The sequence below is a fragment of the Arachis ipaensis genome, chromosome B3, assembly GCF_059453495.1.
Source record: "Arachis ipaensis isolate K30076 ecotype BB chromosome B3, ASM5945349v1, whole genome shotgun sequence".
Taxonomy (NCBI): Eukaryota; Viridiplantae; Streptophyta; class Magnoliopsida; order Fabales; family Fabaceae; genus Arachis; species Arachis ipaensis.
In genome coordinates, this window is record NC_142438.1 from 145,977,367 (window position 1) to 145,994,900 (window position 17,534).

General features: G+C 31.8%; 2 protein-coding genes across 2 annotated transcripts; both read left to right on the forward strand.

Moving 5' to 3' along the window:
- Nucleotides 1–410: 410 nt before the first annotated feature.
- Nucleotides 411–761, forward strand: LOC107634011 (VQ motif-containing protein 1-like). The gene has a single exon (XM_016337593.1). The coding sequence runs from the start codon at nt 411–413 to the stop codon at nt 759–761; it is 351 nt and encodes a 116-aa protein (XP_016193079.1).
- Nucleotides 762–9,593: 8,832 nt separating this feature from the next.
- LOC107632056 (cullin-4) lies at nt 9,594–16,750 on the forward strand. The gene is made up of 17 exons (XM_088508156.1): nt 9,594–10,083; nt 11,391–11,506; nt 11,620–11,966; nt 12,420–12,600; nt 12,925–13,047; nt 13,122–13,409; nt 13,741–13,866; nt 13,991–14,092; nt 14,213–14,266; nt 14,665–14,771; nt 14,905–14,965; nt 15,064–15,195; nt 15,311–15,448; nt 15,550–15,630; nt 15,826–15,906; nt 16,189–16,269; nt 16,403–16,750. Exons 1-17 carry the CDS (start codon nt 9,756–9,758, stop codon nt 16,514–16,516), a joined length of 2,460 nt encoding a protein of 819 aa, XP_088364282.1. The 5' UTR covers nt 9,594–9,755; the 3' UTR covers nt 16,517–16,750.
- Nucleotides 16,751–17,534: the final 784 nt, after the last annotated feature.

Genomic DNA, 17,534 nt, shown 5'->3' on the forward strand with positions numbered 1-17,534 from the left:
AAAGGAGGAAGGCAGCGTTGAGGATGAGCGCGGAAGAGGATGAACGACAGCGGATGATGACTTCTCGATGTGCACCTCTGAGTTTTCCATGTGCACCTCTGAATTTTCGACATGGCGCAAACGTGACTTCTCTACTTTTTTTGAGTGTTTTGTACGAGTTTAATTAATAATTTGATAGTTTAAGATTTATTTAATAAAGTTGTTGGCCCCCTAAACTTGGCCAATCAAAATAGCTGAAGATTTTGACTCGATGCTCGATGGGAATGAAGAGGACGACCGGTCAACTAGTCTCCCATGACTGCCACTTGCATTGCTATATAAACACCCATCCACGCTCTCACCATATATACAAACTATTCTTTTTATTAGTATTGTCTCTTCCTAGTTACCACTTACCACTCATCATCATAATGAACAACAATGGTAGTAGTGGTAGTAGTGTTGCTCCAAAGATAGTGCAGATCGAAACAAGGTACGTTGAAACCGACCCTATTAACTTCAGACAAGTTGTTCAATCTCTCACTGGCAAGAACTCTTCCATGCCTATTGTTACTCCTTCACCGTTATCTTTCACTGAACGAGAACAAGAAGAAGAAGCAATTATGGCATATCGTCATGGTAGTGTCGGTGCCAAGAAGCCTCAAGAACAAGTTGCCGTCAATCATCATGCTGCTACCATCATACTCAACAACAATGTTTCCTTCAAGGACTTTGATGCATTGTTGTCTGATTTGCCTTCCATTCACGACCTACTCTACTAGCTAGCTAGCTAAGCTACTATACATACATTATATACATTACATTAATTACTCTGCTTAATTTTCGCTCTTGTTTGATCCAACTTAATTAACTGTAAGTCTGAAATATACAATTACTTAATTACCATCAATTTCGTTCCCAATATACTGTAAACTGTGTTAGTTCGCGTAACTAGTTAGTTATATATATATATATATCGGTTCAACTAGGTATCCTTTAAAAATCGTACAACATTCAGCCTTTTATTACAATAATTAAAAAAAAAAAGCAAACACAATTAAAAATTATGAATAGATTTATTGTCTTTTTATAATTAAATACATATTTAAAATACAATCTAAAAAAACTGAAATTTAAAATTTAAATTTTAAATTTTTGTTTCAGATTTAATATATTTAATTATTAATATATTATAATTTAAATACATATCTAAAAATCAAATTATTCAAAATTCAAAATTTTGTACAACTAGCATTTTCCTTACCTTATCTCTCTCAAAGATCCAGCCCAACGTAGCAGCCAGCCCCCAATCCCACCATCATGCATCAAACTCTTCTCCTCAGTTAAGGAATGTCGTTGCCACCGGTAGTTATAGAGAGGGTCAACTCGAAACTCTTGACCGTCGATCCTCTTCGTCTTTACGTCTTTTTTGATCTACGTCGTCTCCTCTTCAAGTGCGGTTAGTTTGAATCCTCCTCGTTGGTTAGTTTGCTCGATCCTCGTCTCTATCTAGCCGTTCCTTCCTCGTCGTTAACTTGGTTTCTCTCTTGCCAAAAAGTCTTTTTAGAGTTACTGTTGGCGGCGTCGCCATTTCTACCCTCGTCGTTAAGCCCGCCTCTATCTTCGAGCTTTAGCTTTTCTCTCTCTTTCTGAATGTCTCTCTTCTGCGGCCGTGAACTCTTCGTCGTCTCTCTTTGCCGTCGTGGAATTACAGTATTTGATTATTTTACTCTCTTTTTCTTCAATAATCAATTTAATTTTTTTATTTTGTTAATTATAATATTTCTGAGTTGCTATATTTCTTATTCTGGATTCTAGTTGCTGGACAGAATAGATTTTAGGTCCTGTGTGAAAATTTGATTAAGTGCTTATTTGGGCGCCATTAGTACTTATTTGGACGCCATTATCTTGATAATAAAATATATTTTCTCAACGAAAAAAAGATCTTTTTTATTTTTTAGTGTGTTTGTCAAATTTCTAGTAGTAAAAATAAAAGCACTAGAAAAATAAAAAAACATCTTTTTTGAGAAGCTGTAATTTACATCTTTTTTTTAAAGATAATTTTTTCTTAAAAGAAAAAGATGTTTTCCATATAATAAATAAACAAAAAAGTACTTTTATATTGTTATGCCCAAACATATAATTGATAGATAAAAAGATCTTTTTGCATGAGATATCTAAACATAAAATTACTTTTACTTTTTCATAAGATTTTTAAAAAAAGATAATTCGAAAAAAGATATTTTTTTAAAAGCTCACCCAAACAAAAGATCTTTTTTCAATGAAAAAAGATCTTTTTTATTTTTTAGTGTGTTTTACAAATTTCTAATAATAAAAGTAAAAGTACTAGAAAAATAAAAAAAATATTTTTTTGAGAAGTTACAATTTACATCTTTTTTTAAAAGATATTTTTTTCTTAAAAAAAAAGATATTTTTCACATAATAAATGAACATAAAAATATTTTTATTTTATTTTATCCAAATATAATTGATAAATAAAAAGATTTTTTTACATAAAATATCTAAACATAAAATCACTTACTTTTGTAAAAAATATTTTAAAAAAATATCATTTAATTTTTTTTTTCGAGAATAACACTCAAATAAACTTTAACTCTGTTGATTAATTTCGTTGTTGGACAAAATAGATTCTAATTGCCGCTGCTTTTTTTTTTTGCCTTATTAATTTTATGAAACCGAAATAATTTTGTTGATGGTTGATTTCAATTCACTGTTTTGTTAATTTTGATTTGAATGATTTTGGAATTTTGAGTTTTAATTCAGTTCTAATATGATAGGATACCAATGTTAATTAACTAACATATTAGGAATGAATGTGGTTTAAAAAATACCATATTTTTCTTAATTGAAATAATTAATTTTTTGGTGAATGAAATTTTGAGGAGTGAACTACCAACTTGATTTCTGTCCATTATTTTTCAGAATAACAATGCGATTCCTTAAAAAAAAAGCGATCCACTTCGATCTCTATCCTTTATTTTGTGACAGAACGTAATCTTTGTGATTGTTTTTCCGTCAATTCTGAACGAAAAATACTGTTAAAAAAATAGACAAGAATTTAATTGTCTCTAAATTTAAATTGGTTAGGGGTTTGTTTGTCTTTATTTTTTAAACGATATCTTTTTTAAATTAATTTTTTATTTATTATATTAATATTATTTTTCAATAAATTATTGAATATATGGTATAATAAATACAAACTAATTAATAAATTATTCAAATTTAAAATACCATTTATTATGAAACTAAATAAATAATTCTCAAATATAATTTTTAATTATATAATAATAAACATTAAAATACTGTTACATTAATAGTAACCCTATGATATTAGGGTTATTAATTTAGTGCAAAGATATCAAATAGAATTATTAATTTAGTTTAAAGAAATAAAAAATTAAATTTGTTATTACACAGAAAAATTTTACTATATCTCAAATAATGTGTTCATTAGTTTTCACTCTATTGTGAAAATTATGTAGATCATAATACTTTATTTTGAGTAAAATATATGTAAATTTAATTGAATTTTAATATACGTAAAATTTTAATCAATCACATTATTCTTATATTGATAAATTTTCATCGATACGTAGCCTTATGACAATATGCATTATTAATATTATTGATACTTTGAGTTTGTTGAGTTTATAAATGGTCTCCATATATATATATATATTATTTTTTATTCATTTAGTATTAGTAGCCTATTCATAGTGTATTTTAGTACAAAAATATCAAATAGAATTATTAATTTAGTTTAGAGAGATAAAAAATTAAAGTTGTTTATTACTGAAAAAAAATTATTATATATCAAATAATGTGTCCTTTAATTTCAAATTTATTGTGAAAATTATCTAGATCATAATACTAATAGTATATCATAAGATTATTATTATTAATGTATTAATCGTATTTTAATATTTATTATTTATATATTTAAAAATTATATTTGAGAATTATTTATTTAGTTTCATAATAAATGTAAAAATTTGAATAATTTATTAATTAATTTATATTTATTATAGTATATATTCAATAATTTATTGAAAAAGAATATTAATATAATGAATAAAAAATAATTTGAAAAAGATATCATTTAAAAAAAGAATAAATAAATTTCTAACCAATTTAAATTTAGAGACAATTAGATTATTGTCCATTTTTTAAATTTGACACGTCAGTATTTTTCGTTTAAAGTTGACGAAAAAACAGTCACAGAGATCGTATTGTGTCACGAAATAAAGAATATGAATTGAAATAGATTATTTTTTTTTTGAAGGATCGTGTTATCATTTTAAAAAATGAACAGAAATCAAGTTGATAATTCACTCAAATTTTGAGTGTGGCTTTATATATATGGTTATTAAGAAAGGTAAAAGAATTCTCTAATGCTATATAATTTGATTTGGTTGAGAATTGTGATTCAAATAAACGTTTTTATTTGTAGAATTTTTTTTTATGTTTATTTCTTTTATTGTGATTAGGTGTAGTCGTGTAGACTAATTTTAAAGTTTATGGTGGACAATAGAATTGAATTGTTATTTATAATGGAACAATGAGTTAAATCAATTTATTATTTGTAGTACTATGATTTCAGTTGAATTATTAAATTATTGGATCAGTTATCCAACTGATTTATTGAACAGTTCGATTTTCACAATTTTACTGAAATAACAAAAAATGTTATAATATTTCGTAAAACTACTTTTATGGAGATGGATAGTCTTCTTTTTCCTCGTAATATGTAGTCTAAGTCATCAGTCTCTTAGCTTAAGTCAAGTTGGTCAATTATGGGCAAATTTCTTTCTCAGTATTGAACATTTGTACCTTTCTAAATTCATTCGGTCAAACTCAACATTTAGTTTTTAAGTAGTTAATTACCACAAACTAATAAATCTTATTTAAGAAAAATAAAAAAGTCAAACCTGGTGTGATTCTCACATATTTTTATTTATTTCATCTCATCCTTATATTTAATAGTCATAAGCATTAATTTAAATGTGTAGGTAACATTATTGTATTAAGAATTTAAGATACATCCATAACTTGCATTTAAATAATTATATTTGAAACAAAAATATTTTTATATTATGTTCAGTGATAACTATAATACAGCTCATACTTATATACCGAGTATAGTTATAAAAATCAGACTATTAATAAAAATGTGAGGTGTCTTTCTCATATTACATGTTCTCTTTGTCGTTAAGCTATACTATTCTTTATTATTTTATATGCTAATTATCAATTATATAATAAAATCACACAATAATTTTTTTAGATATTATTTTAATTTTATATTCATTTATATTTAATTAATTATATTTTTTATTATTTATAATTATTAATATAAATATTATTAAATATGTATAAACAAAAAAACATAAAATATTTTTATTTATTATAATATAAGTATTTTTTATGATCATATATGATATTTATTAATATTATTTTTCAATAAATACATATAATATATAAGAATACAATAAATATAAAAATATTTTAATATAAAAATAAAATTAAAAAATTTTTATCATAAAAAATACTAGATTTTATATATTTATTTAATAATAATCAAATTATAACTTATTAATTATAATTTGTTGAAGTTTAATTATTTTTAAAATATTAATTAATTAAGATATATATTTTAAATTTTAATTTTAAATTTTTAACTATTTTATAATTTTTATTTATATAAAACCAATTTAATTAATAATTCATCAGTTAAATCAATAAATAAATAAACCAATGACATGATGAGTTCAATTACAGATTCTTTATTTATATAAATAAATTAAATATAATAATTACCGATTTTCGTAATTTGTAGCATTTTTATGAAAATGCATAACATGTCACATTTTGTTTACAGAGTAAACGAATTGACTTTAAGCGTATTTTGTTTACACAGTAAACGAAATAAGCACGTGCCGTGTCGGCAACCGTATTTTATTTACTGTGAAAACGAAATACGCCTAAAATCAATTTGTTTACTCTGTAAACGAAATACGTGGAACAATAACTCGTTTACTGTGTAAACAAAATACAATATGACAAACTTGAAGTAATTATAAAAGGGTGTGCAACCCATTGTATTATTCACAACAAATTCACCTCCTCCGCCTACACCTTTTCCAAACCATTCATAATGTCTACTAGTAGTGTATATTTAGTTGTGTGTGTGTATTCCAATTGCCTAATGAGTAACGGGTCGTGTTTGAGTGTGAGAATCCAGTGCTGCTGCGCACACAGCGAGTTGCCTCGTTGTCGGAGTTGAAGAGTCTGATATTGAGAGACAGGTGGACACCATCGAGGGAACCTCTGATAGATCCAAGACACCAACAGAGGAGTACACACCGCGATGTCTGTGGTCCGGCAGTGGGCTGCATGGCAAAGGGAATGGTACGTCCATGCCAGCACCGCAGAACCCCATGACAACCTGCGACACCTCTCAAAATCATCTAGAAGCGACAGCCACCTGAGATGAACGGTGTTGTTCGATTTATCCGTCAGTAAGTAGCCCCCGATCATCAGCATGATGTAGCACCTCGCATACTGTCGCAAGGTGTCCGGATCGGATGTATCCGGCGGCATTTGTCGTAGCCGATCGCGCAGCCATGTCACCTTTAGCGAGAAAGCCTATCTCCTCTGAGCTCCCTGCTAGACAACTACAGGTGGCCTAGCTCCGAGTAAACGCTCAACCAACTCCCAAGCCCCAGTGTGGTAGTGGGCCTGGAAGTCTCGAAAGCAACCACCAACGGGATCACCATCTGCGCGCAATCTGAGGTGGTAGGCGACGTCCTGCAGGTGATCGTACACTCACCCCATGGCATGTGGAATGTGTGAGTCTCCAGTCACCAACGCTCTATGAATGCTGTGATCATCACATTGTCGAACAAGAATTAGTCTCTCAGTAGGACAACGTCTCCGAAACCAGCCTCCCTCAGATATGGGAGAATGGCATTGGGTAGTGGGACTCTGTGGCTAACTCTCCGGGGCAGAAATAGTCGTCCCAACTGGTAAACAAATAAATAAAAATGTTTACATGCGGGCTCTCGATCATGTTACTTTAAACTTAATATATAAAATTTAATATATTCTTGCATATATAATATGATATTTAATAAAAAAATAATTACATTTATTAAACGGGACATAACATAATTAAATGTGTTCGTGTACTTAGTTTAAATTTCGGTGACATAAATTACATTGGTAAAAAGTTTTCGATTTTATCATACATTATACCATACAATAAAGTAGCGTACACCAACCGAATCCCTAACTCAAAGTTCCTCTAACATCCTACAAACACGTTCGACCTACTTACAAGTACATATTGCTATAACTAGAATCTATTTAGGCACTACTTCTAAAATCAACTACGTATAGGACTAACAAGGCAACTTGTCTCAAGTACTATAAAAATAAATAATAAAATAAATAGCAACACCAACCTCAAAGTCCTCTGCTTCAGCGACATGCCATGTGGCGTTCAGTCTGTTAATGTTCGTATCGTCCGCCATAATGTTCAACTGAGCCTCCGGTTTGATCAAACAAGGATAAAATGGATAAAAAAGGTAACGTAAACAGTAACTTTTGACTTTTTCAATGGCTGTGAACAAAACCTCTTAAATAGACGTCACTGAGCTTATTTCGTTTGCAGAGTAAACGAAATAGACGCGTTGCAGAAAACGTGTGCACACGTCATAAAACCGCCTGTTTATAACCTTATTTCGTTTACATCGTTTATTCTGTAAATAAAATGTGACATGTTACGTATTTTTGTAAAAACGCTACAAATTACGAAAATCGGTAATTATTATATTTTAATTTATTTATATAAATAAAAAATCCGTTGGATTGCCGATTTGATTGTTAAATACCAGTCCCATTTAATTTAGCTTTTTTCTTGGACATGCCATTTAATTTTGCTTGTACAAACAATCACACACACCCCCACTTGATGTGCAATTTGGGCCTGATGGAAGTTATTGCTGATTGTGGGCCTCCATAAACTGATCGGGGACAACGAGATAGCAAGAAAAGCAATGTGAAACTCCCTTGTAATAAAATTTTTTGGGCTTAAGCAGAAGCCCATCTCAAGTTCTGGAACCTAAGGCTGCATTTATTTAAGACACTGAGGGAGAAGCATAAAAACATAAAATTGAGTTTAATAGATGAAACATAAATAAAAATGTTATATTAAAAAATATTAAATTAATATATTTTATATTTATTTTTTATAATTATATTTTTTATTATTATATTTATTTTTTTAATTTATTATAAAAAATATAAAATCACAAAATTTTATGTGTTGGTCTTTTATACCTTATTTTTAGTGTCTTACCAAAAACAAAGGCAGCTCAAGAGAATGGTTGCTCCATAGCTGAAACTTTTGTTTGTGGCCCTCAATCAGGCTAATTTTTTTAGCTATGAAAGTTTAAAATGTGTTGTATTCAATTATAGAAAAATGATGTATTTTTTTTTAGAGATATGGAGATATTTTTTTTAAATCGAAATTTATAAATCGGAAGCTCAGTTTTATTTTTGGAAACAAAATTTAGGGTCAGATTTGGGATAATAAAAAAATCTGAGCCTCAAATTTATATGGACTAAAATTTTTTTTTAAAGAATAAGCAAATAGGTGAATCAATTTTGTGAAAAGAAAAATTATAAATCACAAATCTAACCCTCAAATTTGTATTTTTTTAAAAAAAATATTAAAATCACAAATCAGATTTGTAATAATCCATACAAAAAAAAAAAACATCAATTCTTCACATTATTTAAAAATACCACCACAATCTCAATAATAAAAATAAAAGTGCCTCAATCATCGTACCGAAAACATTATACATTTCAGTAAATATAATATTTAAATAATTTAAACAAAAAAAATCCTGATGTTCCACCATTGACAAATATAAGGAGAGATGATATGCTCAGTTAAATAAATGCTAGTAAACCAAAAAAAAAAAAAACTGCTAGTATGTTCTGGGAACCACAGGGCAAACACCTTTGATCTTACAAGGAAAAAAGAAGGGGAAATAAGGGGCAAAGTACAAACCGAAAATGCTGAGAAATTGCTAGTACTTTCCAGAGACACTGATCTTGTAATAAGACAAAAACAAATTCAAAAAAAATAATAAATAAATATCCCATTTATCTAATATATCTGATCTTCTTTAAAAATAAAGACAACTGGGTGCCTTAAACTTATAGTCGTGAAAAATTCATTTAAAATTAGTATTTATTAATAAAAATGATGAAGTTATCCTATAAAAATAACCCAATTATGATTCAGGTTCACTTTAAAATGTCACAAATTTCCACCTTGTTTAAATAACTGATTACTAGTTAAAATACAAGATTGATTTTTTAAGTCTTTTTAATATTAATTTCATAATTTTAGGAATATCTATTTCGTCAAATAAATGAGATTTTTTTAAATGTCATGGACTAGTTTTGTTCTCAAGTATTTAAACACTATTTTAATAATTTATTGATCGAAATATTTATAAACTATTTTTAATTCTTATTTGCCTTATGTTAACTAAAAAAATAATTATGTCTAAATATTTGTTAATTAATGATGTCTATGAGTTATGAAAAGGGTTAGGTTTGTAGTTCGTTGTAATGAAAAAGAGGAAGAGGAAGTGTGATCCAGAGAGTGAGAAGCAAAGAAGAGAGAGTTAAAATTAAAGAACGCAAAGTACAATGCTCTCTTGATCACTTTTCATTTCATGTCTCATCCCACTAAGCGCTCTGCCACCGCATCCACTGACGCCTCCTCTTCCTCCGCCGCCGCTACAGCAACCATGAAGAAGGCCAAGTCGCAGGCCGTTGCATGCTCTCTCGACTCCAAGAACTCCCTCAGTCACCACCATCACCACCATCATCGCCAGCACCCAGACGACACCCTTTTCGACCCTGCCGCCTCTCCGATGGCGCTTGACGACGATCTCAAGAGCGACGACCAGAATGCGCGCGGCGCCGTCGCTGCAAATCTGTCCCGCAAGAAAGCCACCCCTCCTCAACCCGCCAAGAAGCTCCTCATCAAGCTCCGCAAAGGTTCCATACTCCTCAATTTTTGTCCTTTTTCCTTTTGAGGATTTTGTTGATTCGGGAGTGATGAATGGGTTGTTTTATTTGTGTTAGGGGCTTTACTTTAGTGAATTTCTTAGCTGCTTAGTTAACACTAGGGGTTTGAGTTATGTTAATGGCTTGTTCTTAATACAATTTTTGGGTTAGAAATTGAATCGAAGTTTGTTAATTGGTAATCATCTTATAGAGCATATATATAACATTTTGTTCATTGGTTACATTCATAATAAATAAACTTTGAGAAGCAAAACTGGAAGCCAGAGAACTCTTATTCATTTTCAGCGTTGCAGCAATAAGCACAAGTTATAAGCTGAAAAAGCTAGATGTGTCCATCTGTCTATGCAGGGGAAACTTTTCATTGCTTGCACGTACTCTATAATGTGTGCTAGCTTTCTCTGTAGTTTTATTGACATTTGCTGTTAACGAGCCAAATGCCTCTTTCCTATGGCATGTTATATTCAATTTTGATGTAATGCTTTTCAAAACACTGTTTGATAGTTCTACTTCTATTCACTGATTCTTTCGATCCTCATGATAATGATGATAAATCTTGTACAGGGTGGTTTGATTTTGGAAGAATACCAATAAGTTAGCTGTTACTAACCTCCATTGTTCTCTGCAATATATCCCCACTATATGGGCCCATGTGTTGTTGCTGCCAGATGGCAGAAACTATGACAGATTATAAAAGGAAATTCTTAGTTAACCCACTGAATCTTCTTCTTTGATATGGATATCTGTATAATAGCAATATTAAGGGAGACTTACATACAGAAATTAGTATAAAATCTTGCAAATGTAAAATGAAAAAGATATATGACTGGCCTGACAATTCAACAGGCATGGTCTCACCATTTGCTTCCCTCTACTTACTTCTCTCTTCCTCTCCTTTATATCTCTGTGTTTACAAATGATTCTCTCTCCTTTCCACTCCCTTGCCACATTCTCATGGTGCCTACTTGAGGTGTTGGTCCTCTAATTTCCTTACCATCCTTCTTAATCACCCCTCAGTAAGTAGTCGCTTGCTAACACAATAATAATTTGTTCAACCTGGTTTTTGTAGGTTCAGATCCAATTAAATCTAGTTTTTATGTAAAAGATACTAATCTGATGTATCTATCAAGTATTAACCACTTCCATCCAGTTCTGTGCCTTGGCCTTCCATCCAATAACTTGACACTGCAAGCTTATTTTCCTTCTTTGACGTATATTCCTGGCTTCAATTCTTTGTATGCATTGAATTAGTAATAATTGTAACTTTTCTTTTTGTAAAGGTAAACCAACGATGCCACCGAATTTTGAGGAGGATACATGGGAAACGGTGAGATCAGCTATTTCAGCCATATTCTTAAAGCAACATCTTTCTTGTGACCTGGAAAAGCTTTATCAGGTAATCATGAAAAATACTTTTTTTTTTACTCTTTTCGTGACACCTTCGGTATGGCCCTGTGAATATTCATCATTCAATATAAATTCTGGCTAACTAATAATATTTGTTTGTAGGCTGTAAGTGATATGTGTCTTCACAAAATGGGGGCGAATCTTTACCAACGGATTGAAAGGGAGTGTGAAACACACATATCTGCAGCACTGCAGTCTTTAGTTGGCCAAAGCCCAGACTTGGTTGTTTTTCTATCTCTAGTTGAGAGATGTTGGCAGGATCTTTCTGATCAAATGTTGATGATTCGTGGTATAGCCTTGTATTTGGATAGGACATATGTGAAGCAAACTACAAATGTACGGTCACTATGGGACATGGGATTGCAACTTTTCCGCAAACACCTTTCACTATGTCAAGAAGTGGAACACAAAACTGTTACAGGTCTTCTACGTATGATTGAAAGTGAAAGGTCAATCCAATCCTCTATCTGTTTTCAAACGAAGGTTTTATGTTTCTACTCCCATTCCCTTTTTGGAATTGTGTTGTTGATTGTGTGTTGTATGAAATGCATACATTGGGTCTATGTTTTCAAATAGGAACAAATTGATACTGATCAATATCATTCTCCAAGCTAAAATTACTGATTAGAATAACCAAAGGTAGGGGTAAAAGTTCCCACCCTCCTCCTTCCTTCACATTTTTTTTTAAAAGTTTGGAAGTAATAAGGGGAACTTTCACTTAAGGAACATTCACCTAACCAAAATATAAGTCCCCATCTCAGATGTTATATCAAACACTATTTGAAGTGAAAAATGTAGAACCAACTCTAGCAAATGTCACAAAAGAAAAAGTAATATATTCCATTGAATCCTTCATTTTACTCCATGTCTTACATTTTGCAGTATTATGCATGATTTTTCAGATTAGGTGAAGCAGTTGATAGAACTCTCCTAAACCATCTCTTGAAGATGTTCACTGCTCTGGGAATTTATGCAGAAAGCTTTGAGAAGCCATTCCTTGAATGCACATCTGAATTTTATGCTGCTGAAGGTATGAAATACATGCAGCAATCAGATGCTCCAGATTACTTGAAGCATGTGGAGGTGCTTCTTTTCCCCTAATTTCTTGTATTATTCAGCTTTCATTATTGTCATTTTTCTTTTTTTTGGCAGCGGGAAAAAAAAGAGGGGGTGGGGGATTGTTTGGTGGACTACAACTCATTCAACGGTGACAAAAAGCACAGGGCTGCAATTACTGATATTTTTGTGTCCTCATTTTTGTAACTATTTGCAAATGGATTTGCCCTGCCCTTTTAGCCTTTGTCTGACCATAAAAGTTATCCTTCTTTCCATTTGTCAAACACTCAGATCTTTCACATGTCGACACTATCTTTATTGTGTTGATATCTTTTGTTCTCATTTCTGCAGACAAGATTGCAAGAGGAACATGAGAGATGTTTGTTGTATTTAGATGCAAGTACTAGGAAGGCCTTGATAGCTACTGCAGAAAAGCAACTTCTTGAACGTCATATACCTGCCATTCTTGACAAGGTTCTGATTATCTGTGCCTGATGAAGTCTCTTTTGTTGGTTTCTGCCTCTATAATTCTATTTCTTTGATTACAGGGTTTTACAATGCTTATGGATGCGAATCGTATTGAAGACCTTCAGAGAATGTACACGCTTTTTTCGAGGGTCAATGCACTTGAGTCATTGCGGCAAGCTCTTAGTTCCTATATCAGGAGAACTGGGCAGGGCATTGTTATGGATGAGGAGAAAGATAAAGATATGGTTTCATCCCTTCTCATATTTAAGGCTTCCCTTGACACAATATGGGAACAAAGCTTTTTCAAGAATGAAGCATTCAGTAACACTATCAAAGATGCATTTGAGCATCTTATCAATATCCGCCAGGTACATGATGAAATATCTCAGTATAGCTTAAGCTGATTAGTTTTAGCCCACTTAGTGTTAGAGTCGCTTCAATCATGTGATATAACTTCAAACTTCCATGTTTGCTATGCAAAATTATCTTTGGAATTTCTACCCCATTTGTTTATCAGATTATGCAAGACCCATTCTTGAGCTCATTGAGTTAGAGGGCTTGTCAAAATAGCTAATGATCCTTTTGTTGTTACCTGTTTAAGATTTTAGGTCCAGTGATTCTATAACATTTAAAGTCAGATTCTTTTGTACAGTGTGATTAGCAACCATCTAATGATCCCGTGCTATATTTTGATGACAGAACCGACCTGCAGAATTGATTGCCAAATTTTTGGATGAGAAGCTTCGAGCAGGTAATAAGGGCACTTCTGAAGAGGAACTGGAGGGTACACTTGACAAAGTCCTGGTTTTATTCAGGTTCATTCAGGTATACTCTGTTTCATTGTTGGGGTTACTCCTACTTATACCTGTTGTAACTTCAATTATGGTCCTGGTATCACACTTTTACTTATCCTTCATGAAACTGTCTGATGGACTCTCTTTTGTTAAAGGGCAAGGATGTATTTGAAGCATTCTATAAGAAAGATCTTGCAAAGAGACTGCTTTTAGGAAAGAGTGCTTCTATTGATGCTGAGAAATCTATGATCTCCAAGGTTGAGAATCTGCCCCTCCTCTCTCTTACATTTTTTTTTTATTTTTATGTTTTTGTGATAAATGGGTGGTTCCTTGGAATCAGTTTTATTGGTATTGAGAATTTCCTTTCATTACTATAGTTGAAGACAGAGTGTGGCAGTCAATTCACAAATAAGCTGGAAGGAATGTTTAAGGTACATGTACCTCTGAATTATTTTATTTTATTATTCAAATATGATTCAAATTTTGGACTCTTAATCTGTACTTCTGTAGCTGTTCTTTCATTTTTTTTGTCACATCCAAGCTTGGGTGGCAAAAAATGGATGGCAATCATCAATACTTGCCTGTCTTTGTCTTCTCTTTAGCTTGCCTGTTTACATGGAATTAAACCCGGTGATTAAATATCTAATCAACCAAAGAAGTCACATGGAGAAATAATCAACCAATTGTTCTCTTCGTTAAAAGAAACACTTTTCTTTGTCTTTTGCTTTTTTTTTTATTCTTTTTTTCTGTTACTGGAAGATGTTATGAATGTGTGTAAGTGTACTCATTGACACCTACTCACAGCTATGTTCAAAATTGTTCAATGCAGGACATTGAATTATCAAAAGAAATAAATGAATCCTTCAAACAGTCATCCCAGGCAAGGTCAAAACTACCATCAGGGATTGAAATGAGTGTTCATGTCTTAACCACTGGGTAAGCATTGTTTCTTACCTATCATATCTGTGATCTTGTTTTATCAAAAAAAAAAAAATCCGTGATCTTGAATAATTTTCGATGAATTTTATTTTTTTTGGAGAACCTTTATTAAATTGTTGGATGATTGCAGGTACTGGCCAACATATCCACCCATGGATGTTAGACTTCCTCATGAATTGAATGTTTACCAGGTTTATCTATGAGTGCTCTTTTGACTGTTGGGCAGTCTTGGTGCTTTTTGAGTGGCTCTCCTGATGTGGATTTTTGCTTTTCTATATTATTGTCTCAGGATATTTTCAAAGAGTTCTATCTAAGCAAATATAGTGGAAGACGTCTGATGTGGCAAAATTCATTAGGTCATTGTGTCTTAAAGGCAGAGTTTCCTAAAGGAAAAAAGGAGCTCGCTGTGTCCTTATTTCAGGTTGGCCTTTTGACAACCATTATTTTAGATGCTATTATTTCCATTGCTTGTGCAGTCTATCTTGTCTTTTGTACATTTCCATTATTTATTAATTCTCCATGATTGGCTGTGTTAGACTGTTGTTCTAATGTTATTCAATGACGCCGAGAAACTAAGTTTTCAAGATATTAAAGATGCTACTAGCATTGAGGATAAGGAACTGAGAAGGACTCTGCAATCACTTGCATGTGGAAAAGTTCGAGTCCTACAAAAGGTGAGTTTGCTATTTGCAGAGTTTCCAACTTTCCATTATGTTTAATTTGATCTATCAGATCTCTTTTGGATTTCCTAATTCCCTTAATGAACCCATGACAGATTCCCAAGGGTAGAGACGTCGAGGATGATGATTCATTTGTTTTCAATGACACGTTTATGGCTCCTCTTTACCGTATAAAGGTGCCACCCTATTGCTTATAAAAAATAGGGATTAGATCGGATGATTCTATTCCGTGGTCATGTGTTTTCATTCTGCCAGAGTTTCAGCCTATTGATGAATGCTTGATAGGAAGTTTTTAGTGATCTAGCTAACTATTACATGGTTCTTTTTTCACACTACAAATTACAAACTAATTTTAATGTTATGGGTTGCAGGTGAATGCAATTCAGCTGAAGGAGACAGTCGAGGAGAACACAAGCACCACCGAGAGAGTTTTCCAAGACCGTCAATATCAGGTTTATTTTCTTTCTATCCATGCCTTTTCCCACTTGAGCTGATGCACTGCTTTGGCTTCTCATGGAAGTTAAATGTTTGGTGCACTGGTATCTTCAATCGGATATGTTTGGGGCACTACTAAATGCCTTTTGAAACCCGTGAGAATCCAAGTTTCATGTTAAGTCATTAGGATCATTCATGCATTGGCATCTACACTTTATACAACACCTGTTAAGTCTGTTATGCTCAATCATCTGTAGTAAACATATTTACATTCGTGACAACGACATGGTTCATTGCAGGTTGATGCTGCTATTGTGAGGATAATGAAGACTAGAAAAGTGCTTAGTCACACCCTTCTTATCACTGAACTCTTCCAACAGGTAAAACTAATGGTTCATTTATCAACAACAACGGTATAGATGTGTATCAAAATGTCCGTTTGCTTTTGTTGTGCGATTAAATACAAATGACCACTTCTGATTGAGACTGCTAACTAATTTTTTTCTGAAACAGCTCAAATTCCCAATAAAACCAGCTGATTTGAAGAAAAGGATAGAAAGCCTTATAGATAGGGAGTATCTAGAGAGAGATAAGAACAACCCACAAATATACAATTACCTCGCTTAAATTAGTATGCTTCTGACTTCACATTATAGAATTTTCTTTTGTAAATGACAATCATGGGAAAGACTTCACTGAGTCCCTCAGTCATATATGTATAGTAATACTATGCTGGATTCTCCCTCCAACCTCAACCCCCTCTCTTTTTCACTTTATCTACAATCGTACTGTAATTATAAACCCTTTTTTATTTTGCCTCTTGGAAGTTTTCTCTATATCAATAGTTACTCATCTTAACTACTTTCTGTGTAACGCGGTAAGAATCATCTCCACCACATACTCGCATTGTAATTTATAATATTTTTTTACAGCCTTCTATAGCATGGTATTCTGTGAACCTTTTGCTATTAGCAAATATCTGTTTATTGGTGCGAAGTGTAAAAAGTAAAAGTAAATAAAATATTAAACATGTTTGAATAATCGAATGCCTTCAAAATCTAGTTAATAGTTCATAGTTAAACTGATTTTTTTCCCCAAAAGCACTTTCACTATTTAATTCAGGCACAGGTAAGTTTCTGAAAGTTCATATTTGGAGTAATTTGTAATTTATATATATGAAAGAGTTGGTGTATAAATTTTTTTTAAAAATTATTATATATAATTTATAAAAAAATATTTTGTTAATTTTAAGAAGTAAATTTACTATCTCTTTTATTTTAATACATATACATACTATTTTGGTTATTCTCAAATGTGTTATTATTCAATTAATTTATAATATAAGACTAAATCCCCATTTTGGTCCTTGAGATTTACACGATTACTCATTTTGGTCCTCGAGATTTAAAATTATCTATACTAGTCCTCCAGATTCAGATCTGGGCACCAATGTGGTCCCTCAACCCTTTCCGGTGATGACTTAGCAAACGAAGTGCCATAGTGGCACCCTCTCTGCCACGCTAGACCCTCTCTAAACGACGTCGTTTATCCCTTTAGCGCCCAAATAAATAAAAAATGTCGTGGCTTGTATATGAAGGAGAAGAAACGGTTTTGACCCCATACAAAATATTCATCTTCTTCTCTA

Bases quoted from the DNA above. Each gene is read 5' to 3' on its own strand.
- LOC107634011 (XM_016337593.1), top strand. From the start codon at position 411: ATGAACAACAATGGTAGTAGTGGTAGTAGTGTTGCTCCAAAGATAGTG.
- LOC107632056 (XM_088508156.1), top strand. From the start codon at position 9,756: ATGTCTCATCCCACTAAGCGCTCTGCCACCGCATCCACTGACGCCTCC. The intron at 11,967-12,419 runs GTCAATCCAATC...ATGATTTTTCAG, and splicing joins CGTATGATTGAAAGTGAAAG to ATTAGGTGAAGCAGTTGATA. The intron at 14,267-14,664 runs GTACATGTACCT...TGTTCAATGCAG, and splicing joins AGCTGGAAGGAATGTTTAAG to GACATTGAATTATCAAAAGA.